General features: G+C 45.4%; 1 protein-coding gene across 1 annotated transcript in view; it reads right to left on the bottom strand.

The window, feature by feature from the left end:
- The window catches only part of arhgap46b (Rho GTPase activating protein 46b), a 178,999-nt gene extending 169,079 nt beyond the window's left edge, over window positions 1-9,920 (bottom strand). The window contains exon 1 of the mRNA XM_048608412.1: window positions 9,704-9,920. Within this exon, the coding sequence (XP_048464369.1) occupies window positions 9,704-9,714 (11 nt within the window). The 5' untranslated portion in view covers window positions 9,715-9,920. The remainder of the gene's footprint in view (window positions 1-9,703) is intronic.
- Between the last annotated feature and the right edge of the window lie 263 nt (window positions 9,921-10,183).

Below are 10,183 nucleotides of genomic sequence, written 5' to 3'. Positions count from 1 at the left end.
TGCTGCTTGGCCTGCTGTGTTCATCCAGCCCTGCACCTTGTTGTCTCATAAGACAGTCCCTCCCTATGCAGATCATTCAAGTGAACCTTCCCTGGACTGCCTTCAACACCAGCATATCCTTCCTTAGATAAGCAGCCTGGGAAAAGTTGTCCCCAATACAATCAAGGAAAGCCCAAAAAAATGTTTATTTTCTGAGTTAAGGTTCTGCTTCAAACTATTTGCAGTCACATAATTATAGCGCTTCTATTCAATCATCGGGAATAACACACATGACTCCCAGCAACACTTGCAGTCTTTATAAAGCTGCTTCTATGTTTCTTTTAATCAGTGTCAGATAAAGAAGGATCAATATCTGTGAACCTATTCCCAACACTGACATTTACCAGCTGGAGCTCCCTTTATACTCATGTCCAGAGAGTAAATCCTGGATCTGAAGGCAGCTTCAAAGAGTCAAATTGAACAATTTGAAATATCAGGCAGCTCAGCAGTTCAGAAAAGACATTTGTATGAGAGTTGGAGGTTGCAGTCTAGAAGCTGCCCCTTGGATCTCAGACACTATTCTAGAACCCAGAATTCCTTTAGCATGGAAGTGGGCCATTTGACCCATTGAGTCCACACTGACCCTTCTAACAACATCCCACCCAGATCCAATCCCCCACCATCCTGTAATCTTGCATTTCCCATGACTAACCTACCTAGCCTGCATATCCCTGAACACTATGGATAATTTAGCATGGCCAATCCACCTAACCTGCACATTTTTGGACTGTGGCAGGAAACCAGAGCACCCAGAGGCATGGGGAGAATGTCTGTGTGGAGTCTGCACAGTCAGGTGGGAGTAGAATCCAGCTCAGGTTCCTAGCGCTGTGAGGCAGCAGTGCTGACCGCTAAGCCCCTGTGCTGCCCTCTTGGAATTCTCTTGGAATCCAAGCTGCCGGTTTAGAGGAGTGGCTGTGAGGCTGGTTTGCTGTCAACTTCCGAACAAACCTTCAAGTGATCACTAAGACACTCACGTCTTTCACCAATACAGAATGTTTCCTGCTCCTCCTGAAATAGGACACAGACATTTCCTGCAATCTACTTAAATCGTGGCCCTGACTATGTCCTGTCAGCAGTGTTGACGGCCCAAGCTTTGGAATAGCCATGTTCCAAGCTGAGCTGCTCCAGTCTGTTAAAAACTGGAGCCGTGCCAACGATATGGATAATTGCGCAGGCTTGGACCCTGATCTCAATAAAAAAAACACAGGAGAAATCCAACCCTGCCCATCAGTCTAAGCCAGTTCATCAGCAAAATGATGCATATTGACAGTGCTGGCAAGCAACCGGTAATGGTAAAAGATGCCATAGTCTCACCAGACCATAGGGCTGCTCTCCCAATACAAACAGTTGGCTGGTGGTGGTTTAACCTGGGAGGGGGGGCAGGGGTCACCATATCTCAGGAAGGGGGAAAGAGATTGAGAAGGAGAGCCCTTCATGGTAACCTCAGCTGGTGCAGGAATTGAACCCACTCTATTAACATCACTCTGCATTGCAAACCAGGCATTCAGCTAACTGAGCCACCCAACCTTCTCTATCAAGTGATACCATACTCACCAATAACGAGTTCATCGACCAGGAAAAGTCTGATCAAAAAGACTTTTTCTTTTGAATTAAAAAGAATGTTCGAAAAGGAAGAAAGCCAATAGAGGCACAGAGCAGTTTAGGGAGGATATTCCAGAGCTTAGGGTCTTGAAAATGTATCTTAGGATCAGAAACATTGGAATGATTAACACTGGGAATGTTCAAGAGAAGCATGGATATCTTGAGAAGGTTCTGGGGTTGGAAGAATTTTTGGAAATAGGGAGGGGCAAGGCTCTAGAAGAGTTTGAAAATAAATAGGAATCCCATCTGCTAGATTAAGCATCAATCCCTTCCACCCTGGTCACACAGTAAGAGTGGGCATACCACCCACAAGATGCACTGCAGCAACTCACCAAGGCTACTTGCTCAAGAATGTCATTCACTATCTACAAGGGCAAGGGCAGATGGTACATCATGCACAAATTTCCCTCCCAAACCACATGCTATCCCTACCTGAACCATCTCTGTTCCTTCATCGCTGCTGGATGCAAATGCTTGAACACCCTGGTTTACTGCACTCCAGCAGCAACTACCGCGCATGGAGGGCAATAGGTCAAGTTTGCAGACTAACAACATCCTCCTCAGAGCAACTAGTCAGCCATTAATGCCAGCCTTTGCCATCGACAGCCATTTCCGAAGAAATAACTTGCAAAAGTCACAGAAAAAGCCTTTCATAAGCACATGTAGAATCTACATTACCTCTCGGATCCTACAAACATTTACATGCAGCGAGTACATTCTCATGTTCAAAACCTACAGGCTGTAACCCGAGCCTAGGATTGAGATGACACTTGAGAGTTGTGTGATCTGCCCTCTTACTATATAAAGCAGTCACCTGAAACCCTTCATTCAGCAACACACTTGCAGGTATCCATTATTCTATATTTACTTTCTGGTCTTGAATCGAGAAATCCATAGCCCAAAGGAAATTTTTATTCACTAAACTATCCTTTCTTCCACTCTCATCCACGTTTCCAACGTCTTTAGGAGACCACCCTGGTTGGTTTCCATTTCAGTTCCGTTTACTTTCTCACATGGCTGGAAGAGAAAGATGGTAGTTACATAGCACATCCCAGAAGCTCAGGATACCTGTAAAGGTATTTACAGGCAGTCTACATCATTTCCTTGTCATGCACTCACTGGAGGAAATCCAGTTGCCAAAGTACGCATGGCAAGATCCCACATACAGCAATGGAGAATGAGCAGACAATGTGTTATTTGGAATGCTGGTTGATGGATTAAATACTGACTATATACACCAGGGCTAATACCCCCTGCTTCTCTTCAACATTGGCCAATGGATCTTGGCCATTCACCTGACGGGGGACATGGAGCTTTTGTTTTTTCCAACACCTTTTGCAAAAGACAGCACCTCCAACAGTGCAGCACTCCCTCAGTACCAGATAATAACCAGGAGAAAAAGCACTATATCAGTAGCGCCAAAATGCATGAACGTTCTCGCGGAACCAAAATGATGAACAAAGGAGAAGCATGCATCCACTATCAACTGCACAGGTGGAATCCAAAAGTACCAATATTTTTACTGAGGTAAGTTCAGTCTATTTTTCAGAAACAAGCAAACAAATAGGTATAAAATTGGAACATTTACTGTTTTGCAGATAAAGTCATAGGGTCATACAGCACAGCAGCAGACCCTTCGGTCCAACCAGTCCATGCCGTACATAATCCCAATATAAACTAGTCCTACCTGCCTGGGCTTGGCCCATATCCCTCCAAACATTTCTTATTCATGTACCTATCCAAATGTCTTTTAAATGTTATAACTGTAGCCACATCCACCACTTCCTCTGGAAGTTCATTCTACACATGAACCACTCGCTGTCCTTTATTAATCCTTCTCCTCTCACCTTAAACATATGCCCCCTAGACTTGAAATCTCCCAGCTTAGGGAAAAGATACCTGCCATTCACCTTATCTATACCCCTCATGACCTTATAAACCTCTACAAAAGGTCACCCCTCAGCCTCCTACATTCCAGTGAGAAAAGTCCCAGCCTATCCAACATCTCCTTAAAACTTATATTATTTTATTTCCAAACTGACAACAACTAAGACTTCAACAATGACCGGTAACAAATCATACGTTTGATCATGCCCAAGTAAGTCTTGCCATGTGGATCCTTAAGAAAGAAACACATGCTTTACATAAAGGCTTCTTCAGCAACAGCAATCTATTGGAATCATGGCCAAATGTTATTTCTGTGATGTAACTGATTCCTGGTATGACGGGATTAACTTATAAGGAAAGGTTGGAAAGGCCTAGACTTATTTTGAGTGAAGAAGAATCAAAGGAGATCTTTTTGAGACAGTACAAGATCCTGAAAGCACCTGACAGGGTGGACACTGAAAGGATGTTTCCTTTTGTGGGTGAGGCTAGAACTAGGGAAAAACTGGAGTCTGCCATTTAAGACCGAGATGAAGAGATTTTGTTTTCTTTTTCAGAGGGTTGCGAATCTGTAGAATACCTTTCCCCACAGACAACGGGAGAGGTGCCAAATACTTCCAAAATAAATTGATTCTTGACAAACAAGGAAGTCAAAGATTATCAGAGGTAGCTGGGAATGTGGAATGGAGGGCCCAATCAGATCAGCCATGATCTTACTGAACAATGGAGTAGGCCCAGAGGGGCTGAATGGCTTTATCTTCCTCCAAATTAATTACGCTCACAAGTTGGTGCCGGAACAGCAACTGTTGGCCAGGTATCTGATAATGCATCAGGGAGTCCAGCACTGACAGCTGGGTCAAGTCCTCTTCCTCAAATTATTCCAGCGATGGGTCGCTCACTATAAATAGAGGCAAGCTGATAATGTGCTAAGAGACTGCTGCAGTGATTGGCGATGCCATCTTTCAGACGGGCAATGAAACAGCCGTCATAGCTGCACAGTCAGGTCGATGGGCAAGATCTCATTGCATTGATCAAAGAGCAGGAAAGATTCCTCTCCCCTCCCCCCACCACCCTCACCCCCCTTCCCAGTGTCAATCATCATCGTCCATCAACTAGAGTCACCTTAGACGTGAATCTTATCCTCCGTGTGCAGGAACCATTTTGCATTGTCATCAGCTAATGTCATGCCTTTAAACTGAGGAGACTTCACTGGCTTGGGCATATCTTCAGGATGAAAGATGGTCACGTGCCCAAGGGTTTTCCAGACAACCAATGGAACATCCAACGCACCAGCTCAACAGGCATGTTTGTGCACCTGGGCAAAGGCCCTAAACATCGATTCTCACAACCGGCACTCACCAGCTGATGACACAGCAAAATGACAACACCACGGCACCCAGTGGTATAAGACTTGGCAGCACCAAAAACAATGACCCATACCAACACTTCGTTGATTCACCTTGGCACTTGTGGCACAGCCTGCCTTGACAGAGTGTCCCCTTCCGCCGTCAGCCGTGGTGCCATATGAAGTCGCCATCCCGCACCATCTTAAACACTCTGCTGCCCGCCCGTCAGCTTTCAGAGATGGAAAGACACCAAGTATCTTTCAAGGGTATCTCCTGTCCTGTAGTGAAGAAAAGGAGCCCATCCGACAAACAGCAGAGGTCTGCAGCCAGTTAAATGTGATGTTGCACATATTTCAGTCAAGTTGGCACAAGGCTAAACACAGGCTGAGCAGAAGTCTCTAACTTTTCATCAAAATAGTTCTACTGGTTTATTTGTGCATGATCTTGAGGGGAGATGGGTTTTCAGTGAAATGGCTCATAAGAAGTGCACCTCCGACAGAGCAGCATTCTCTAAGAAAGGGCCTGAAACGTCAGCATGAGAGACATGGACCAAAACCTCTCAATTCCCGCACGATAGTGCAGCTCTGGGTTAGAGTTTTGAGCCAAAACGAATACAAGAATAACAGAATGATAAGGAGGCCACTTGACTGACATTTTGTTGCTTCTCTCAAAGAGACATCGATCAGTCCCATTCCTGCTCTTCCCTCTTCTTCCCATATTTGTTTTTTCCCCACTTCAAGTCCCTATCGCTATTTTGAAAGTTACTATTGAGTCTGCTTCTACCAGCTTTTCAGGCAGTGCATTGCAAATATAACCCACTGTCAAAAAACATTTCCTGTCACTCAACCTGGCTCCACAGCGGGGGCTATGGGTATCATACAAGACTCCCTCCCTACCATAAGGCAGCATGGTGGCTCAGTGGTTAGCACTGCTACCTCACAGTGCCGGGGACCCGGGTTCAATTCCACCCTCGGGCGACTGTTTATGTGGAGTCGGCACATTCTCCCCGTGTCTGTGTGGGTTTCCTCTGGTGCTCCGATATACTCCCACAGTCCAAAGATGTGCAGGCTAGGCGAATTGGCTACGCTAAATTGCCCAGAGTGTCTAGGCATGTGCAGGTTGGTGGGTTAGTCATTGGAAATGTGGGGCTTTAGGGTAGGGATAACAAGGTGTAGAGCTGGATGAACACAGCTGGCCAAGCAGCATCAGAGGAGCAGGAAGCAGACGTTTCAGGCCTAGACCCTTCTTCAGAAATTTAGGGTAGGGGTTTGGATCTGGGTGGGATGCTATTTGGAGGGTCAGTGTGGACTCTAATGGACCAAATGGCTTGCTTCCATACTGTAGTGCTTCTAGAAGAATAAGGGATTTTTCAGAACATTGTGAAGTCAATTTGATATCATATTGATTTTGTAAAGGATCGAACCAATCTGTTTGCTGCTGTGTACACTATCAGTGTAAATGGCACCATCAAGTCTGGAATGGACCAAATGCCCTCCTTTCATGGTATCATGACTATGACAGAGCTGTTGTGATAGGGTGTGTAGGGTCCCTGCCTCTGAGCCAGGAGCTTCAGCTGCCAGTCCCACTCCCAGAGTTGACGGCCAATGGAGATGCATTCGGAACGCAGCCAAACAGGTGGAGTATCAACCTGCAAAGCCTTCCAACGTATGCTGGTGACTGACAGGAACAGTGAGAGAAATTCCTCGTCAGCCATGTCAGGACAAGAAATCGGAGCCTCGACCATTCACAGTCCACAGCTCCAAGCTGCAACAGATATGGAACATTGTATGCTGCCACAGCAACTCTGTGTTTGTGTGTGTGAGAGCGAGCGAGGGGGACACAGAAAGCTCAGTGGCCAGGTGGCCAGTGTGAATCAGACTGGTTCTAACAGCATTGGGTTCAATTGCTGTTCTGACTGAAGTGGATTTGATAGCTGCTTCCTTGCCTCTGCTGTGGGTGCAGATCACGCCATTGAGAGTTTGGCCTTCAGGCAGAGAACTCGAGAAGAATGTGCCAATTCCATGGCAACAGGGTTCCCGATATTCAGGAACGTGGCAAAATATTGAGATCTTCTTCTCGCACCAATCAGAATAAATACAACATTGTCTGTTACTGCACCGAAGACAAGCTATTTGGCATGCCTGAAGAACGATGGACCCAATGGCCTCCAATGCTCTAAGCAGCAATCAGAAAATGGAAGTTTCGAATCTAGGCTTTCCCTTCATTCAGTCACTCATGATATATTTCAGATTAGGTAGCTACGTAGATGAAATGAATCACCAGTCCCATAGTGGCAGCAGGGCAAGAATGAGTGCCTGTAGGGTAGGGGCAGAAATATAGGGGGGGGGGGGGCAAAAGAGAAGATCCCAATGAAGAGTTAACAACAATTTAAGGACAAGCACAAACTCAACCAGTTGTGTTCACAAATATTGACAAAATAAGTCACAGGAAGAGAATTCTCGATTCACATTCCAACTTCAAATGTCGCAATCAAGATGAGACATGTCCACATGTGACACTGAAACAAAATAAACACACGCACAAAGAAATGACTGCCCTTCCTTTCAGTGTTTGCCAACACATTCAGGCCCCTACAATGATATCTGACTGAGATGATGTCAATCCACACCCAGTTTGTTCCCCTTCACGCCCCCCCAGGCAGAGGACAATGGAAAGAGGGAGGTAGAGGTTTTGAGATATTCCTCATGTCAAATCAGACAAAGCATTTTTGTTTTGCCTGAATTTCCTCTTCCACTCCCATAACCATCAACCAGAATGCGTTTCTCTGCAAATCACCATAATCCTGACTACTTTTTCCAGACATTCCCAACTTTCAGAAGTTTCAATGATGCGTTGCCATCCATGTGCTTCCCTTTGGGATCCAGAACATTCTTGCCATCAGTAACACAGGGAAATCCCGTGAGATAATGAAACCTCTCCTGTCAATGGAAGAGAAATGAGAAAGGTGACCATAATCGCCCCACGTCAGACAGATTACAGAATTTCCCAGTGTGGGCACTTCCAGAGAGCCATTGCATCAGTAAATTACTGCCATCAGCCACTGTCACCACAGCTGAACACCAGACACCTATTATTTGTAACACCGATGGGTCACCTTGAGAAAAATGCCCCTTCTTCCAGCTTGTGAACACATTATCTTCTGTACAAGTAGTATTTGGACATTCAGGTAAAATTCTTCTTCCATAACAGTCCCATTCCTCCCACACACACGCACACCCCCACAAGGGTTCTGAGCCACATGAGCATCTGCTGACCTCCCCCAGTCCTTCCAAGCGTTTACCTTAGCCAGCCATTCTCTCGGTGCCGGCTGCGGCATGAACCATGGGGCTCTTATAGCACAGGGGTAGCGTCCCTACCTCCAAGCCAGAAGACCCCCCAGGCTCAAGTCCCACCTGCTCCAGAGGTGCATTAAAAAAAACTTTGAACAGGTTGACAAGAAATTACCAAGAGAAGAAGCATTGCCAAGCTATCCAACTATCTCACCGATCAGTCAGATCCCATCCACATTCCGAGTGTACACACACACACACACACAGGCTTTCGGGCAAGAATGATTCCATGGTATTCAGGAGCAGGTGCCCAGGAAGACTCGCTCTCTCTCTATGCCAGGAGCAGCTGATGGCATTGTGTGTCTGATCATAAACCCTGTCTTGAAAACAACCAATTCAGCATAGAACGGGTGTTGAAACTGGAGATGTTCCTGGCCTTTACCAGACTGAAAAATACATTTACAATGTCACACTGGGGGCAGGTTACAGCAGGTTTGTGCAAATACAAAATCTGTTCACCTAAACCCCTCCGTAATAACAGTGCGTAGTATAATTAACAGCCAGGTACTGTATGAATCAGACTAATCATATGAATCATATGTAGAAAGCTCGTATATAGCCAAATGGCAATTACTTTCAGCAACTTTTATCAAATCCAAATCCAAACATTTTCAGCAACAATAGCACCCCCCCCCCCCATTAAAAAAACACATCCGTGTACTCAATGACTGATCGACCATTCAAAGTGACCATTGATAAAATTCAGGATCAAAGTCAATTGGATTACAAGGTGCCAGTGCCCGCTTCCCAGTGTTTGGAGTCGGATTATAGACAAATCTCCTAATATTTTTTTTAAAGTCATTGCACATTTCCACCCTCCCTAAAAGGCTTAAGTGGCGGGGGGGGGGGGTGTGATTTTTTTTAAAAAAAAAACTTAATTAGAAAGCTCTGTTCGCTAAAGACAAACATCCTGATCGCAAAGGGACGGAGAACAACGCCTGAGACTGCATGAGGTTTAACACTATAATGTGGAAAGGAGCAGATGGGGGGGGGGTTAAAACCTGGGGATTGAGAGCAGGAAAGACTCCTGTTGCTAACAAGGCGACAAAAGAATGTAGCAGAAAATTGCAAACTCCCGGGGCCAACTGGATACATTCGGAACAATTTCATTTAAAACGCAAAAGAAAAATTAGCAAAACAGAAATACCACTCCAGCCGGTTACTTTTTCGTTCAACTCGTATCAAAGGTTACAGGGAGGGAAAAAGCACAATATTCACATCATGCCCCAAATCTACCCTCAATCCAACAACGCCGACTCCTTTTTTGTCATTCAGAACACAGTCAAACTAATCTGAAGTTTTCATAAAAGGTTTCATTTAATAAAACCTAAAGGAGAAAAAAAATGCTTACAACAAAATACGAATCAAAGGTTGCTGGTAGCTTGCAAACTCCCAAACTTATAATCGGTTAGAAGTTTTTTTTTGTTTAAAGAAATACAACACAAATGCAGCACACGAGTTTAACAGCAAGATTTCTCTTACCTCTCAGCCATTTTTGTTACATAGCGAGCAGAGGATGTGTGTTGCTGGCAGCGCAGAGCAAGAATCCTCCAGCCCAGCCTCTCAACAGTGTCGCGGATGTGAAATGTGATCCTGCCGCCTCGCCAGGGGGAATAACCCAGAGAGGCATGGAAGAGACACAAAGAACCAGCTGCCAGAGATCCTGCACTTGCAAAGGGGAAGCTGTATTGGGGGGAAAAAATCATTAAGCCAGTCACTGCTCCCCTCTGCTGGTAAGGAAGATTAAGCTCTTGTAAAAATCATCCATTCAGCAACAGGTTAAAACTGAAAAGCAGCCGCAAACTTTTTTCTATATACATTTTTGGGATGTGGTGTCACTGGCTGGGCAAGCATTTATTGCCTGTCCTTAGTTGCCCCCTTGGGAAGGTGGTGGTGAGCTGTCTTCTTGAACTGCTGCGTTCTATGTGCTGTAGGTAAACCCCCAGTGCCCTTAGGGAAGGA

The sequence above is a fragment of the Rhincodon typus genome, chromosome 19, assembly GCF_021869965.1.
Source record: "Rhincodon typus isolate 14 chromosome 19, sRhiTyp1.1, whole genome shotgun sequence".
Taxonomy (NCBI): Eukaryota; Metazoa; Chordata; class Chondrichthyes; order Orectolobiformes; family Rhincodontidae; genus Rhincodon; species Rhincodon typus.
This window is presented reverse-complemented; position numbering and strand designations above follow the sequence as displayed.